The 18,884-nt window shown below is 37.1% G+C and overlaps 2 protein-coding genes across 2 annotated transcripts; one reads left to right on the forward strand and one right to left on the reverse strand.

The window, feature by feature from the left end:
- Positions 1 to 1,488: 1,488 nt before the first annotated feature.
- On the forward strand, positions 1,489 to 3,861 carry LOC110809199 (tetraspanin-8-like). Its single transcript, XM_022034953.2, has 2 exons — positions 1,489 to 2,185; positions 3,296 to 3,861. Exons 1-2 carry the CDS (start codon positions 1,679 to 1,681, stop codon positions 3,599 to 3,601), a joined length of 813 nt encoding a protein of 270 aa, XP_021890645.1. The 5' UTR covers positions 1,489 to 1,678; the 3' UTR covers positions 3,602 to 3,861.
- Positions 3,862 to 17,864: 14,003 nt separating this feature from the next.
- Positions 17,865 to 18,884, reverse strand: ENODL15 (early nodulin-like protein 15). Its single transcript, XM_088206994.1, has 2 exons — positions 18,441 to 18,884; positions 17,865 to 18,362 (listed from the first exon to the last, which is right to left on the reverse strand). Exons 1-2 carry the CDS (start codon positions 18,622 to 18,624, stop codon positions 17,998 to 18,000), a joined length of 549 nt encoding a protein of 182 aa, XP_088063120.1. The 5' UTR covers positions 18,625 to 18,884; the 3' UTR covers positions 17,865 to 17,997.

Consider the following 18,884-nt stretch of genomic DNA (forward strand, 5'->3'; position numbering starts at 1 on the left):
AAGTTATCACTTTTCACATGTCGTTTTATCTAAAAGACATTTTCATATATCATTTCATATAAAATGTTACCACTTTTTAGATATTATTTTATCTAAGAGTTGTTACTTTCTGTTGTGTCACTTTATCTAAAAATTACTACTTTTTATACGTCACTTTATCTAAAAATTATCATTTTTTGTTATATTATTTTATCTAATAGCTACCATTTTTCATTATAACAATTCATTTAAGAAGTTCTCACATTTTTTCATGTCTCTTCATACTTATTTAACTCTTTTATCTTCATCTATTATTTTTCTGTTTGACTCTAAACTGTATCTTTAATTTTATTATATACTTTCACACACATATAAACTTAAATTAAATATATCAAATATAAAAAATAAAATCAGAAATATTTTCAAACTATCACATGTATAATCTATATATATCATAAAAAATATTATAATATTAATTTAAATGCATACATATAGATAGAAGGCCAAAACCAAAGCACAAAGTCTAAATTTAAATAGTTTGTTTTTGTTTTGTTTATTTTTTTAAGTAATTATTATTTATTTTTATAATTACAGCTAATTAATTTTCTAGGAAAACAAGAAAAAAATTTGAACCTGGAAATTTCAATTCCACGCGTAAAGGTGTTAGAGGAGATTGATTTTACACGGCATATCTGTTTATGTTTGGTTTGAAAATTCTTAAATGGAAAGAAATTCACACACTTTATGTTAAAAATAATATTTGAACAAAATTATAAATCGTCGATTGACATTAAAATTTTTTTTTAAAAAAAAATTAAAACAGCTTGATTTTTGGGGCACCATAAATAAAAAGTATAATTCATAAATAGTAGTTAAGAATTACATATATATTTAAAAATTTTAATTAATTCCAAACACAGCAGTAATTTTGAAATAATCATAAATTATATTTTTTAAAATTTATTTAAATTAATTATTTTAATTTTACTAGCATATTAATAAATTAAATTTTTTATCTAATTAAATAAAATATTATATTAAATTAATAAAATAATAAATTATATGAGTTAAATACAAGTGAGCGATGACTACAATAATTATTTATATTTATAAATTAAATAATTTAATTTTTATCTTAGAAGTGACTATTAACCCATAATTATAGTAATTATATATTTTTTAAACTAAATATTATAGTTTTTAATTTGTTTAATATAAAATAACATCTAATAAAAATAATTTATGTATTATCAATTGTGACGTAACACCTTAATAATTAAAACATTTTTTGGGTTCAAAAGATTTTTCTGTGTCAAATCTGGAATTTTCATCAACCCCCTGCTTAGTTGGCGTCGTATAGACGCGAGTATACATAAGTTGCGGTAAACGCGTTAAGCGCGTAGGAAATCAATAGTTTACAAATCCGTTACTCTCCTAATCCGTCATACTAGTCAAACGAACCTTCACTGCAACCTCTACATTTCAGTCGGTTCCGTTCCTAAATCGAACACGAGAATCAGTATTTTGACGCGCAAATACACGTATAAAACCTATCTCCATCTTCTTCTCCTCTCATCATCTCCATCATAATCTTTTGTTCCGATTTCCTGTTTTTTCTCTCTAGGTATTTTTCGCTTTCGCAAACTTCCTTCGCTTTCCCTTCCTTTTCTCGCTACCCAAACAACCGCCTCGCACCGTCATGTTTCGTCTCAGCAACAACCTCGTCGGGATTCTTAATTTTCTAACGTTTCTACTCTCCATCCCGATTCTTGCGGGTGGAATCTGGCTGAGCAAGAATGGCGCCAGCGAATGCGAGAAATTTCTTGATAAGCCGGTGATTGTGCTCGGCGTCTTCCTCCTTCTGGTCTCCCTCGCCGGACTCATCGGTGCCTGCTGCAGAGTTTCATGGCTGCTCTGGCTTTACCTAGTTGTCATGTTCTTGCTGATTGTACTCGTTTTCTGCTTCACCATCTTCGCTTTCGTCGTTACCAACAAGGGTGCGGGTGAGGTGTTGTCTGGTAAAGGGTATAAGGAGTACAGGCTTGGTGATTACTCGAATTGGCTTCAAAAAAGAGTGAGCAACGCCAAGAACTGGAACAAGATCAAGAGTTGCTTGATCGACAGCAAGGTCTGCACCGAGTTCCATGATAGGTTTGCTAGTGATACTGTTAACGACTTCTTCAGCGAGCAGTTGACGTCTATTCAGGTATGGATTCATTTCTTCTCTTTACACCTGTTTGGGATCTGAGATTACAATTCGGAAAACCTTTCATCTATGGGTTTTTGCTGGTCTTTGTGAAATGATTATCAATTTTTATGTGGGTTCAATCTTCTCAGATCTGTGTTTACCTTATCTTCCTAACACGTGAATTTTGGGTTTTGATTCAATTGTTTGAGATCTCAATTTAACTTCTCTATCCCACTTCCATAGTTAGGCAACCAAATGAGAGTTGCATATGGGTGTTTTCCAAAGTGCGATTGTTTGTGTCTTGGCATAGTTTTTGAATTTGGATTAAGGTCAGAGCCTCAATTTTAAAGAAAAAGATTCTGTCTGTTCTTTATTAAAAAGTTGTGTGTCTTTTTGTTTTTCTTTTATATTCTCCTTTCAGATAACATATTTTTTGTGAGATTAAAGGTCATCGTAAATTTCTATTTTGATATTTAGAGTTAACTTTATCTGGAAACATAATCTTTTGCTCCATAACCTGAATCTTTTGTTCAATAAAATTCAAGTTTTCATGAAAAAGACTGATTTCTCGTAGGAAAAACTTTTTGACCATATCAAGGGCATAAGTGGATTTCAACTAATGACCTTCATTCTACTTTATTATCTTGTTTGCTCTGTAATCTATGTGGCTCCATGATCAAGTTGCAGATCACAGAAACGAATTTACTCAGTTTTTTTATTGCAGAAATAAACTCATAATTGGATTCCCAATTCTTTGATACAATGATTCATTAACCTTTCAGAGTTCACAATATTTCTTTGCGCCAACTTTTTTTGGGGTTAAGAGTAGCATGCTTCTCCGGTGTTGTTTTAAGTCTGTCTTATTTGTTATGTGCATATATCTATGGCTCTTTACTGGGTTTTGTGTATGATTTATGTGTGTAGAGGGTTAAGATTAGCATTCTTCTCTATTTTTATTCTGAGTGTATGCTATCTGTTATGTGTTTATATTTTATTTGCGTCTATTCTGGGTTTGTGTATGCATATATGTGTACGTGTATGTAAATCTATATATCTGGGTACTGGGTTTCTGAGATACACTGAATTTGGGTAGTGAACTGACAATGGATGTTGTTTGTTTATTGACAGTCCGGTTGCTGCAAGCCATCAAATGACTGTGACTTCACCTTTCAGAACCCAACAACCTGGACCAAAACCACCGGGCCATTCAACAACACGGATTGTGATGCATGGCAGAACGATCCAAACATTCTCTGCTTCAACTGCCAAGCCTGCAAGGCTGGACTTCTTGACAACATCAAGAACTCGTGGAAGAAGGTCGCTATTGTCAACATTGTCTTCCTCATCTTCCTCATCATTGTCTACTCTGTAGGCTGCTGTGCCTTCCGGAACAACAGGCGAGATAATGCTTACAGAGCCGGATGGAAGCCTTGAGGTTTTTAATTAATTGTTTTATTTCCACAATTACCTAGCCATCTAGCTTTGTGACTGGGATATAATTAGAGCTGCTTAGGAGGTGGTAGTGATTATTATTATTATTCTTGCTTTTGATTTCTCTTCTTCAGCTTCTGTTTATGTTGTATAGCATTCTATGCTACATTTTGGTTTGTTTTGTGGAGACATAAGCGCAGATATATCAGCCTTGCTCTGTCTATACACTTGAATAATATATATCATATTTTCTTCCCTTAAAATATTCTTGCATTCTTATCTTTAGTGCTTATGTATTAGAGATCCTTGAATAGAATTAAGCGACGACAATTCAAGAACTCAAAAAACCAAGGTTGGAGAAACTGACTTGATATGGTTTGTTGAGTTGATTGGAATTTATTGAGTTGCTGGTGTTGACGGCAACTAGACAAGTTAGATATTTTAGGGGTATTATTGGTCCCACCAGCTTCATATTCCAAAAAATGAAATTAATGGTGTTGTTCAGTCTTGGTTTTGGCCATTTATAAAAAGTGGGAATCAAATTCAATGCGTAATTGACTGGTTTTCGAAGCAGTTGAGAGAAGGTAAGAAAACTTGCATATATGGATCTGTAGTTTTCAGTGTACAAAAATTTGGTGGAAAAAAAAGCCTGAATTTCTATTAATTTAAAATTGACAACACAAGCCCCGTGTCTTTAAAGGATATTTACAGCATATAAACTACTTTTAAATAAAATAAATTATCATCTTGTTAAAACGCATCTGTACAATATTTTGTTTAATTTTTATATTTTAAAATATTTTTCTTTTATTATTGATGCATTTTTTATCAAAATTTATTATCATTTTTTGTGGAGCACTTTTCTCCGATTTTAAAAAGAAAAAAATGAATAATTTTTGGTACATGTCCAAATCTTTTACAATTAAAATATTACGATTATTTTTATGCTAACAATTTTTCATCATCTTTGTCTTTTTGGCATGCTTAGTATAGTGAAAATTTTTTGTTTTTTGTTATTGACAAAGATTTTTGACATCTTGAGCTTCTATTATTTTTTCACCTCCAATTGCTTTTCTTTGCTTCACGACTTGCAAAACATTGATTAATTTTACAACTGTAATTTTTTAGAAATTCTTAAACTCTTTAAATGATAAAAACAAGAATTATTTCAATAATTCCATTGTTTGAAAACACTTCACCAAGCAATTTAATTTTGTTAACTATTCTTTGATATCTTCTAATTTATTCATTTTTCGAATCTCAAATTCTCTTTTAAAATTCAAAACCTGTATCAAGCTGGTTTAGTTTGTAACGCCCCCATCCTAACTAGGGAGACGTTATCGTATCGTGTTATCTCACCTCAAGACAACATGCATCATGCGACTAAGACACATCATCCTATTCATCAAAATATACAAAATATCTTTCCAGTAACGCTTAAAGAATCCATGATCAATCAAGATGATACTCTATATTGTACGCTTCTAGTCTCAACTACAATAGGGTGTATACATTTATGTTATTATTGAGAAAAACATCTCATACTAACAATCACTCCCTCCTTAAGTGGTATGTTCCATTGCTAGGTATTCTGATTCAATCTCTTATTTTGACACATCTGAAAATAAAAATAATGAGCATAAATAGGTCTAGTAAAACAAATGTAGAACTTGAAATTAAACAATAGAAATTGGTTAAATTCCTATCCCGATACCCCTACCCCTTCCACTTTCAGTTGCTATGCCTATTCCCCTCCTACAGTACCATAACTCACCCCAAGAGGATCCCTTCCGCCATTTCGCTCAACCAGACAGACTACCTGACCATAATCCTTTTTAGATGCTCCCATCGGACGTCGAGCGTCCCTAGCACTCACCTCTGTCATCCGCGGCCACCGAATGACCACACCATCACAACTAATAACACTAGAACACACATACACCGACCATTAATTGTCCACTCACACACACACACACTACGTTCCACCTATATCAACACTCTAAAACTAGCAACCACCAGCCCAGAAGAGCCACACACACACACAACCATACCAGTATACACATACACCGGCCATTAAATGATCACTCACACATATACTTCATTCCATCCATATCAACACTCTAAAACCAGCAACCACCGGCCCAGCAGAGCCACAAACACACCACTCACACATAACCCTTGCACTGCGTCAGTTTTAATAACATCTGGCCTCTTCAGACCACACACACACCACACTTCCACTCTGGTCTGGAGAGGCCATCCACATACATCAACCAGTCCACCATTCATTTCAAAACTGGAACTAACGACCTGTAAAGGCCACATTACCACTCCGGCCTGGAAAGGCCACTCACACTGACTTATAAAACATGTCCCCAATCCACACTGAACCTGCAAGAAACCTGGCTTGTGAAGCCACACACACACACAAGGCATACCACACATCTCACGACCTACAGAGGCTACCCCAAACTGCACGCACCTTCTGTAAAAGCCACACACATACACACGCATGTCATACAATTATCCAAACTGACCTATGAAGGCCACGCACACACTAACTGAGATCATCGCACTCTCATCCCTTCCCTCCTACCACACTACCTCACTCTTTTCCTCAATTTCTATGACTTTGTCCTAACCTACCTTATGTGCATTCAGCTCCAGCTCCCCACCCACACTCATTCAGTCATATCCTACCTTTCTGCCAAACTAATCCTACTCCCAAACGACATCAGCCTGGTGTCTCTGGCTCAATTTTGTGTCTCTCACATGACTATCTCTTGTTCACATGACTCAATTGTAACAGTCCAAAATTTTAAAAGAAATAAATTATAAATTGAATGCGGAAGAGAAATAATAAATGTAGAGTTTATATTTCTTACACAATAATTTAGAATACTCAATAGGGTTACAAGAATGACATTTCTAAAAGAACAACGAAAAATCAAAGAAATAAATAAAAAGTAAACAATTGGACATCTTATTCGCAACCATCTTGTGGATCGAGATCTGGATCTTGGTCCTCTTGATATAAAATGGTTAATGAAATAGTGATCTACACTAATCCAGTAAGAATGTCACACTACTCATTGATACAGAAATGAATGTTGGTAAAAATCATAAAAACAACTAATGGAGCTCTTAATTTAAGTAAATTCATTTATCATAAATAAAATCATTTATTGTATACTTACCGTGGCGAGATTTTCAAAACTGACCTATAGGGGCAATAACACAAATAATATCATAATATCATATTCAATTAAGCAGAACAACTTTTCATTTTTATCTATCTACTGGTATTTATAGAGATTTATAGGAATGTCCCCACTATGCGTGAATCCTTATTCAATATTGTTAACTAACTAGTCGTTCTCATACCTCATCCAGTATGAGCGCCAAAATACAAATTCTTAATACCCCGTCCGGTATAAGAGAATGTTCACGGTTGGATTTTCTATACACCCGGTCTGTCCACCATCTCTCAGGATATCCAGTAAGGCTACCATTCATTCATTCACTTAATCAAGCAATTCTCTATTTACATTTAATTTTCAGTTTTATAATTTAACTATAAATCATGCAAAATAAGCAATACATGCATCAAGGAAACACAACTGAATCATCTTACCAACTCCAGCATATTATCATGCATTTAAAATTGTAAAATCAATCAATCAACTAAAACAGGATAAACAATGATAAGTAACTGGTTCTGTCTCCATTAGTAACCTGTATTAATTATCAAAATTTTCTAAATTACACAAAATGTCGTATTATTTATAATTAAACTTCAATTCCATAACAGAGAATAAGGTGAGAGATTTTTACATGAATCGGTGTCTGAAACACTAAACTTTCAGCTGTGCCTACTAACGGTCCCCGAGTTTTCTAACTTTTCCTGCGAAGATTGAAACACGTTTTAAATACCTAAAAATACTCCAAAAATCAGTGTTAAAGATCTTTTTCGGCCAATTTCTAAATTTTGGCACGGCAGCACCGCTACCTGCAGCGGCGGTTTGACTCGGACTGACTATTTTTGACAAGTTTTGGCTGATTTCGACCGATTTTATACTAATCCCTGTGAGAAAATACATTAAAGGCCTTGTTTGGTCGAAAAAGTTGAAAACTGTAAACTTACCAGCGGTGGAGTTTTTCGGTGCGGCGGCTCCACTAGCTCACCTTCGCAGTTGGTGTTTCTCTTTGGTCAACCTATATAAAACAGAATGGTGAATACAATGGTGAAAAAAACACACAAAACGGGAATTAGGAAGGACCTTATCGAAGGCAATTTTTTATTTTTCCTGCAGCGGCGGCACCGAGCTTTACCCACAATTTTCAGCTCATCCACCAATCTTTTTGCTTTGATTTGGCCATAGGGGTGTTCAAAATCATCTTACCAACTCCAGCGTATTATCATGCATTTAAAATTGTAAAATCAATCAATCAGTTAAAACATAATTAAAGACTTTTTTCGATCAATTTCAAAATTTCGGCACGGCAGCACCGTCGTGCTCCAGCAATGGCACCGCCGCCCACAACGGTAGTTTGCCTCGGATTGATCGCTTTCGGCCAGTTTTAGCCGATTTCAGCTGGTTTTATACTCATCGCTGCAAGAAAACACATTAAAGAACCTCATTTGGCCAAAAAAGTCGAAAAATATAAACTTACCAGTGGCAGAGTTTTTCGGTGCAGTGGTCAAATTTTTTAGTGCGGTGACTCCGCTGGCTCATCTTTGCAGTTGTGTATTTTTCTTTGATCAACCTATACAAAATAGAATGATGAATACAATGGTGAAACAATCACATGAAATGGGAATCGAGAAGGGCCTCATCGGAGGTGATTTTTAGTTTTTCCTGCGATGCCCGCGCCGGGCTTTACCCACAGTTTTCGACTTATCTGTCAGTCCTTTTGCTCCGATTTGGCCATGGAGGTGTTCAAAATCATCTTACTAACTCCAGTGTATTATCATGCATTTAAAATTGTAAAATCAATCAATTAGTTAAAACATGATAAACAGTGATAAGTAACCGATTCTGTCTCCATTAGTAACTTGTAATTAATTATCAAGATTTTTTAAATTACACAAAATGCCTTATTATTTATAATTAAACTTCAATAAGGTAAGAGATTCTTACCTGAATCAATGTCCGAAACACTAAATTTTTAGCTGTGTCTACTAGCGGTCCCCAGGTTTCCTAAATTTTTCTGTGAAGATTGAAACACATTTTAAGTACCTAGAAATACTCTAAAAATCTAAAAATCAGTGTTAAAGACCTTTTCTGGTCAATTTTAAAATTCCAGCACGGCACCACCATTGTGCTCCGGCGATGGCACTGCCGCCCCTGGCGGCGGTTTGCCTCGGACTGACCGCTTTTGGTCAGTTTTGGCCGATTTTGATCGATTTTATACTCATCTATGCGAGAAAATATGTTAAAGGGCCTCGATTGGCCGAAAAAGTCAAAAACTATAAACTTACCGGCAGCGGAGTTTTCCGGTGTAGCGGCTCCACTAGCTCACCTTCCCAGTTGGGTATTTTTCTTCGGTCAACCTATAGAAAACAGAATGATGAATACAATAGTAAAAAAATCACACGAAATTGGAATTAGGAAGGGCCTCATCGGAGGTAATTTTTAGTTTTTCCTGCGGCGGCGCCGTCGGGCTTTACCCGTGGTTTCCGGCTCATTCACTAGTCCTTTTGCTCCGATTTTGCCATGGGAGTGTTCAAAATTATCTTACCAACTCCAGCGTATTATCATGCATTTAAAATTATAAAATCAATCAATTAGTTAAAACAGGATAAACAGTGATAAGTAACCGGTTTCATCTTCATTAGTAACCTGTAATTAATTATTGAGGTTTTCCAAATTATACAAAATATCGTATTATTTATAATTAAAATTTAATTTTATAACAGAGAATAAGGTGAGGAATTCTTACTCGAATCAGTGTCTGAAACACTAAACTTTCAACTGTACCTACTAGTGGTCTTCAGGTTTCCTAAATTTTTCTGCGAAGATTGAAACACATTTTAAGTATCTAAAAATACTCCAAAAATCTAAAAATCGGTGTTAAAGATCTTTTCCAGCCAATTTTAAAATTCTAGCATGGCAGCACTGTCGTGCTCCGGTGATGGCACTGTCGCCCGCGGTGGCGGTTTGCCTCGAACTGACTGTTTTCGGTCATTTTTGGCCGATTTCGGCCGGTTTTATACTCATCCCTGCAAGAAAATACATTAAAGGGTCTGGGTTGGCCGAAAAGGTCGAAAAATATAAACTTACTGGCGGCAGAGTTTTTCGGTGCGACGGTGGAGTTTTCCGGTGCGGCGGCTCCACTTACTCACCTTCGTAGTTGGGTGTTTTTCTTCGGTCAACCTATAAAAAATAGAATGGTAAATATAATTGTGAAAAAATCACACGAAACGAAAATCGGGAAGGGCCTAATCGGAGGCAATTTTTAGTTTTTCCCGCGGCAGCGGTGCCGGGCTTTACCCGCGGTTTCTGGCTCATCCGTTAGTCATTTTGCTCTGATTTGGCCATGGGGGTGTTCAAAATCATCTTACTAACTCCAGTATATTATCATGTATTTAAAATTATAAAATCAATCAATTAGTTAAAACAGAATAAACAGTTATAAGTAACCGGTTCCGTCTCCATTAGTAACTTGTAATTAATTATTGAGAATTTTCAAATTATGCAAAATACCGTATTATTTATAATTAAACTTCAATTCCATAATAGAGAATACGGTGAGTGATTCTTACCCGAATCAGTGTCCGAAACACTAAACTTTCAACTGTGTCTACTAACGGTCTCCAGGTTTCATAAATTTTTCTGCAAAGATTGAAACACGTTTTAAGTACCTAGAAATACTCCAAAAATTCAAAAATCAGTGTTAAAGACATTTTTTGGCCAATTTCAAAATTCTGGCATGGCACCACTGTCTGCGATGGTGGTTTGCCTCGGACTGACCATTTTTGGCCAATTTTGACTGATTTCAACCAGTTTTATATTCATCCCTGCAAGAAAATACGTTAAAGGGCCTCGATTGGCTGAAAAATCGAAAAATGTAAACTTACCGGTGGCGAAGCTTTCTAGTGCTGCGACGGAGTTTTTCGGTGCGACGGCTCTACTGTCTCACCTTCGCAGTTGGGTGTTTTTCTTCGGTCAACCTATAGAAAATATTATGGTGAATACAATGGTGAAAAAATTACATGAAATGAGAATCGAGAAGGACCTCATCGGAGGTAATTTTTGGTTTTTCCCGCTGCAGCGCTGCCGAGCTTTAGCCGCGGTTTCTAACTCATCTGCTAGTTCTTTTACTCCGATTTGGTCATGAGGATTTTCAAAATCAAATTTTGTGCAAATAAAAAAAAAATTTACCTTTTTGGGCGATCGGAGGTGGCTCCGGTGTGGCGACGGGCAGCGGTCGGCTCCCTTTTCCGACGACTGGTTCTTCTTCTCCAGCAGGGGGCTGGCTGTAACACCCCAAATTTATTATTATTTTTATGAATATTATTTTGTTTTATTTTAATTTTTTGTAAATTTTATATGAATTAAATGATTATTTATGTAATAATATATAGTTTTAATTAGTCTAATTTAATTAAATGGAAATAAAAATAATAATAATGATAAAAATGGGTAAAATTATTTTTGGGACTTAATTGAAAATAATTTTGAGAAAAATAGGTGAAAATTCGGATTCTAGTGGTGTTTTTGAAAAGAAAATAAAAAATCGAGGGTTAAAACGCAATTTAAAAAAATTACGCCATGTCAGCAGCCCGGTCAGTAGCCCCGGCCAACCAGGTCAAACCGCATGGCAGAGACGCGCAATTTGTCATCGTGTTCATGATGATATCTTAGTTTACTCAAAAAGCAGAGAAGAACATGCTCACCATCTTGCCCAAGTTTTGCAGGTCCTTAGAAACAAGAGGTTATATGCGAAGTTGAGTAAGTATGGATTCTGGCTTGAGCAGACCGCCTTCCTAGGATACATCATATCGAAGGAAGGGGTATCAGTGAATCCTGAAAAGGTTGAAGCGGTACTTGGCTGGAAGAAGCTGACATCAGTTAAGGAAATTCGTAGCTTCCTGGGAATGGCAGGTTATTACCGCAGGTTCGTTGAAAGATTCTCCAGTCTAGCAGCTCCTCTAACTCGACTCACAAAGAAGAATGCCAAGTTTGAGTGGAATGAGGACTGCGAAAGAAGTTTTTCAGAATTAAAGAAGTGGCTGACCACTGCACCTGTGCTGGCTTTACCGAGTGGATTGGGAAGATATACAGTTTATAGTGATGCCTCCTATCTGGGCTTGGGTCGTGTCCTGATGCAGCATGGAAAGGTTATAGCATATGGGTCGTGTCCTGATGCCATTATTTATACGAAGAGACCTTTCAGATCTATACCGATCATAAGAGTTTAAAACACATATTCACTCAAAAGGATCTCAACATGCGTCAGAGAAGGTGGATGGAACTCCTTAAAGAATATGATTATGATATCTTGTACCATCCGGGTAAGGGCAACGTGGTGGCAGATGCTCTCAGCAGGAAAAGTGCAGGTATCTTAGCCCATGTGATGGTTTCAGAATATAGGAAAATCAGGGTCATACAACAGGTTCGACTTCAGGACCTGAAGAGAGTCACATGTTTGGGTCGCCTGACCGTCCAGCCTGAGTTAATCCAGAGAATAAGGGAAGCCCATTTACTTGACCCCGCCCTAGTAGCCCACAAGATTGATGCAGAACAGGGAATGAGCTCAGAATTCTGAGTCTCTACCGATGGTTACTCTGGTTCCAGGACAGGGTGTGTGTCCCAGACGACAGTGAGTTAAAGAGAGACGTCATGACAGAGTCCCATAGCTCAAAGTTCGCCATATATCCCGGAAGCACCAAAATGTACCAAAGCATGCGACCCCGGTTTTGGTGGAATAGGATGAAGAGGGACATAGCTGACTTTGTATCTAAATGCTTGGTATGTCAGCAGGTCAAGGAAGAGCATCAGCGCCCAGGCGGGTTATTTCAGCCTTTACCGATCCCGGAGTGGAAGTGGGAACATATCACAATGGAATTCGTAACGGGATTACTCAAGGCACGTTCAGGACATGACGCCATCTGGATAATTGTTGACCGGCTTACCAAGTCTTCCCACTTCTTAGCCATCAGGATGACCGATCCCTTAGACAAGTCGGCAAGAATGTATATCCGAGAAATAGTCAGATTGCATGGAGTTCCAGTGACAGTGGTATCCGACAGGGACCCCAGGTTTACTTCTCGATTTTAGAGTAGCTTTCAACAAGCCATGGGGACAAAGTTATCTCTCAGTACTGCCTTCCATTCTCAGACTGATGGACAATCAAAAAGGACAATCCATACACTTGAGGATATGCTCCGAGCTTGCGTCCTTGACTTTAGGGGCCATTGGAACGACCATCTGCTCCTGATAGAATTCGCCTACAACAACAGCTACCAAATGAGTATTGGCATGGCTCCATATGAGGCGTTATATGGGCACCCATGTAGATCGCCGATTTATTGGGAAGAAGTGGACGATAGAAAATTGTTTCGTCCGGAGTTGGTAGAGGAGACCACGTCTAAAATAATTAAAATCAGAAAGAACATTCAGACGGCTCAGAGCAGGCAGAAGAGTTATGCGGATACCTGGAGGAGAGATTTAGCATTTAAGAAAGGCGACTGGGTGTTCCTTAAGGTCACTCCTTTCAAGAAAATTAGTAGGTTCGGCAGGAGGGAAAAACTGAACCCCCGATTTATTGGACCATTTGAAGTCTTAGACAGGATTGGTACTGCTACCTACAGACTAACACTGCCTCCATAGCTCTCCAAGGTCCACAATGTGTTCCATGTATCCATGTTACGTAAGTACAACCCGGACCCCTCTCATGTCTTGACTCATGAACCGCTTCCACTGCAAGAGGACTTATCTTATGAGGAAGTACCAGTTGGTATCATGGGTCGAAAGAGCAGAATACTCCGCAACCGGGAAATATCATTTATAAAGGTCGTGTGGCAGAACTACATGCCAATGGAGGCTACATGGGAGATAGAATCAGACTTTAAAATCCAGTATCCCCATTTATTCGATCAAGAGTAATGAGAGAAATTTGGGGGACCAAATTTCCTTAAGGGAGGGAGAGTTGTAACACTCCAAATTTATTATTATTTTTATGAATATTATTTTGTTTTATTTTAATTTTTTGTAAATTTTATATGAATTAAATGATTATTTATGTAATAATATATGGTTTTAATTAGTCTAATTTAATTAAATAGAAATAAAAATAATAATAATGATAAAAATGGGTAAAATTATTTTTGAGACTTAATTGAAAATAATTTTGGGAAAAATTGGTGAAAATTCGGATTCTTGGGATATTTTTGAAAAGAAAATCGAAAACCGATGCTTAAAACGTAATTTAAAAAAATTACACCACGTCAGCAGCCCCGGCCAACCAGGACATGCCGCATTGCAGAGACGCTAACGCGGGAGGCCAAGCGGAATGGAGCTGCGTGGGCGATCCGTATGCGCGCGATTGGATGGCTGAGATCTGTCCACGCGCGCACGGACGGCCCAGATTCATTTCTAATTTAATCGTGATCGGACGGTCTAGATTAAATCACGATGGACGACTCAGATTAAAAGTGGAATGTTATTAATAATCTCATCCACCCCAAACCCAAACCCTAGCCGCCAGAGCCCTCGCTGGAGAAGACCGCCCAGCCACCCCAGGAACCGACCGCCGCCACCCGCCGCCGCACCGGAGCACTTTCTAGCCATCAAATGAGGTAAAAATTTTCTCCTTGGCTTGGATTTCGATTCTAAACCCACCTGTGGTCAAATCGGAACCAAACCACCAGCCAATTGGCTAAAAATGCCGCCGAAGCCCAGCGGCACCGCCGTGGGTTTCCTCGATTTTTGCCTCTGATGAGGCCCTTCCAAATTCCCGTTCAATGTAATTTTTCCACCATTGTGACCACTGTTTCTTCCTCTACAGGTTGATCAGAGAAAAACGCCAAATCGCGACTCGCACCGGAGGAGCCGCTGCACCGGAGAGCTCCGCCGCCGGTAAGTCTCAATTTTTTGTGTTTTTTTGGCCCACCGAGGGCCTCACGTGTGTTTTCTCGTAGGAACTGGTGCTAGTTTGGCTGAATTCAGTCGAAAACGGCCGAAAACAGCCAACCCGAGGCGGATCACCACCACGGGCGGTGACGCCGTCGCCGGAGCACGGCAGAGCCGCTGTGCCAAAATTTTGAAATTGGTCGAATAGGCCCTGGGTCTAATTTTGAGTATTTGGGGACATGTATAGGTACAGAAAATGTGTTTCAGTTCTCGGAGAGAAATTCAGAGAATTTAGGGACTGCTCGTAGGCGCAGTGAAAAACCAATTTTAGACTCCAAATCAAGTAAGGATCTCTTACCCTATTTCCTATCACGAAATTAAAGTTTAATAAATGATAAAACGGTATTTTATGAATCAATAGATATGTATAATTAATTAAGATTGCTAATGGAGTGGGAATCTGATATATTTTTTGGTCAGTTCTTGTTTTATTTATTTTACAGTTTTAAGTGTGTTACGGTATGTGGCTTATTTATTCTATGATTTTGAATGCATGAATCACTGTTTGCTTCACTGCTGCTTGATTTTGTGAATTTAATATATACTTGCCTTGTGTATGTACATTTCTTGCTTAAATAGTTATGTTTGAATGGGTAACGAAGACTAAGGATAAATAAGAATGGAATTGAATTGATAATTTGGTAAGTTGACAGCCTTACTAGATATCTTGGAAGATGGTGGACGGACTGAGTCCATAGGGAACCTTACCGGGAACGTTGTCTCATACCGGACGGGGTATGGAGACTATAAATGTTTTAGCGCCCATACTAGACGGGGTATGGGGACGGCCCGCTTCACCTTCATATCGGACGGGGTATTGAGGTTTATTATCTTGGCGCCCATACCGGACGAGATATGGGAACAACTCTGAAATTAAGTTGTTAAGGTGAATGGTTCACGTGTAGCGGGAACCCCTATGGATTCCCATGGATACTGGTAGGCTGATAAAAGAGGAAGTTTGTTGCCTGATGATTGAAATATAAAAGTATGACACATGTTATGTTACAGAGTGCATATAATTTCATGATATTTATAATGTTATTATTTTCATAAGTTGTTTTCATGAATCTCACCGAGATAAGTGGAAAGTAAAGGGTATTATTATTGATAAATGAATTTGTTACAAATTGTGCTCCATTGGTTGTTTTTGTTTTCTACCATCTTTTACTTCTGTGACAGTGAGATAGTGTAACGTCTTTACTGGGCTAGTGTAGCTCATTCTTTACTTAACCATTTCATATCAGGAGGACTTGTTTCCCGAGACCGTTCCGCAGGAAGACGGCGAGTAGAAGCCTAAAGATTTTATAGTTTTCCTTATAGCATTCATTTTTAGTATTTTCTTTAGTTAGCTTATTCTTTCATATCTTTAATACGTCTTTCATATTTTTAATACGTTTTGGTTATTGTGTAAGGGATGTTAACCATAATCTATTTTATTTTGCTTCCGCACTTAGAATTTTTAAATACATCTCCTTTTAATTTCCGGGGCCATTACACTGGCGGTTAGGGTTAGGGTTCGGTGTGAAATGAGAATTTGTACCTGTCTCCCTTTAATATGGATCATCCGTCACGTTTGATCTTGACTGTCCGATCGCGTTTAAAGAGAAAATAAATCTGAACCGTTCATCGCGATTTGATTTGGACTGTACAATCGTGTTTAAAAAGAGAACGGATCCGGACTATCCACGCGTGCGGAAACAAATTTGGACCGTCCAATCGCGGGAACACAGATTGCCAGTGTGGCCTCCCGCGTGACACTAAGTCAGCATACCTTGCCACGCGGCGCGCTCCGATTCGTAAGGGCTGCTGACTGGGCGGTCCTACGTGGCACATTTTTTTAAAATTACGTTTTGATCTCTAATTCCGATTTTTCTTTCCAAAATACTCCCCGAACCCAAATTTTCACCTATTTTTTCTAAAAATATTTTTAATTTTATCGTCCACTTATTTTTTCTTAATTTTTACATTAAATAAAAATTTATAAAATTAAAATTTATATTTCTATATATTAATTTTAATTTTTAAAATAAATTCCAAGTATTACATCAATAGACATTGAAGACTAGAAAAGAAGGGATTCGGCAAGTATTACCATAATTGAGTTTGAAATTCTACATTTTTTTACCTCTCGCCTCCATTTCCCATTCCTCAGCAACCGTTCACTCAATCTTCCTCTTCCTCAAACTCTCCCTAAAATTTCACACCAGTTTGTTTCCTTCCTTCTTCCTTTACCTTCTCGGACTCTCTCATTCTTCTCTTTCTATTTTACCCTTTTTCATTTTCTTCCTTTTATACGCAACCCAGCTTCCAATCCTACCCGTTTGAAAATCCCTCCCCTAATTTCTACTGTTCATTTTATCTCTCTATATCTCTCTCCTATTCTCTCTCTCTTCTTCACCTATGCTAAGTTATTACAATTTAAACGAATCTCATATTTTTTTAGAGTTTCACAAGCTGGTAAAAATCACTTTAAAAATAATACAAATAAATTTTTGTTTTGGACTCTTTAATTACATTTTCAATTACATTCCACAGATCAAATTATTGTTAACATATTTGCATATTTAAATTGTAAAGATTCAGCAGCTATTAAATTTAAATTGTAAATTTAAACATACAGTTGTTCCAGTAAAAGATTCAGCAGCTACCGCAACCTCAGGTGGAACTCCAGGTTTGATAGTCAATTTATATTTAACACTTGCTTTTTTAGTCTCTGTTTGTGGGTGACATAAGAATTCTCGCAACAAAACAACATTTGTTCGACATAAATTCACAAGATTTCTTTGTATTTTTTGCACAAAATATGACAATTTTAGTTGCATTTAAAATTTAAAATTTTATTTGATTTCTACGTTTTTTTGAGATAATTTATTTTTTGAGATATTTTTAAAATATTAAAACTATTTTTTCAATAAACTAAGAGATATAAAAAAAATTCTTATGGAATTTAAAAAAAAAATTGTTCCAAGTGAATTTTTTATTAGGGCATTTTAAAAATTTTATATGTAAAAATTTTGTTATTTAATAAAAGATTTCTAAAAAAGTTTCTCAAATTTATGTGTTAAAAAAATGCATATATTCTTTAAAAAAAATCATATAGAAAAAGATATTTGAGTGAGGCTGTAACGAGAATCAATTAACACAACTTGTGTTATTTAATATTAACCGGTCCAATCAAATTATCCCAATTGAATAAATATATATATATATATATTTAAAATAAACAAAATTCACCAACATCTAAGCTGGAACAATTCGACCTCACATCAAAAAAACACACCACCCCCCCAACCCTAAAATCTCTAATCCCACCACCATCCAACCGCTCTTCAAATTAACACCACTACTCGTCGGAGCAACAGCAGGTCCCTCAAATTCCGCCGGAGAATGCGCTGGAGAGATCCCGCTGTATCTATGCCTTGCCGCCATAACCACCACAATCACCTTCTGCCCTTTCTCGCAATGCTCCTTCGCTCCGCTGATGAAATAGAATGCTCCTGATCTGTCCAGCTTGACCTTGCTGTTGCCATCTTTGTACTCTGCGATTGGGTTCGATGTGCTGCAGCTCAGGTAAGCTTCCCTAGTTACTTGCATCACCGAGTCTTTTTCAGCGTCGTACTTCCACACTGAAACCACAATAGAATGTCATATCAGATAAGGAGGTTAAGTCTGCAATTGAGGAAGAAGAAGAAGAAGAAAATTACCAAGAGAATCGCCAATGTGAAATCGTGAGTTTTCGGCCCATTGATTCAGGGATTCGGACTGAGAGGAGGACGGGATCTTCCACGCATCCGTCTGGCCACCGACCAAGAATTCTTTAGCTTCAATAGAACTGAAGAACACGGAAACTACCAGCACCAAATAAGAAAAAGCTCGAGTAGCAGCCATTAACAGAGAAGATCAAAAACAGCAAGAGCTCAAGTTGCAGAAAGAAATTAAGAGAATATGAGAGTTAAAAGAGAGAGAGATTCTAACTTTGACGATGGACATGAGCCGGGGACTTGGGGTATTTATAGGGAAAAGCCAGAAATTGAAAGAGAGAAAGAAAAAGTAGCCGTTGAAACTAGTTGTTCGGCCATGATTGTATTTAGAGAAAAAGCCAAAAAGAAAGTATATAACCGTTAGAAGGTGAAGTGTCAGTGTGACCT

The sequence above is a fragment of the Carica papaya genome, chromosome 7, assembly GCF_054855325.1.
Source record: "Carica papaya isolate Zhongbai chromosome 7, ASM5485532v1, whole genome shotgun sequence".
Classification (NCBI taxonomy): Eukaryota; Viridiplantae; Streptophyta; class Magnoliopsida; order Brassicales; family Caricaceae; genus Carica; species Carica papaya.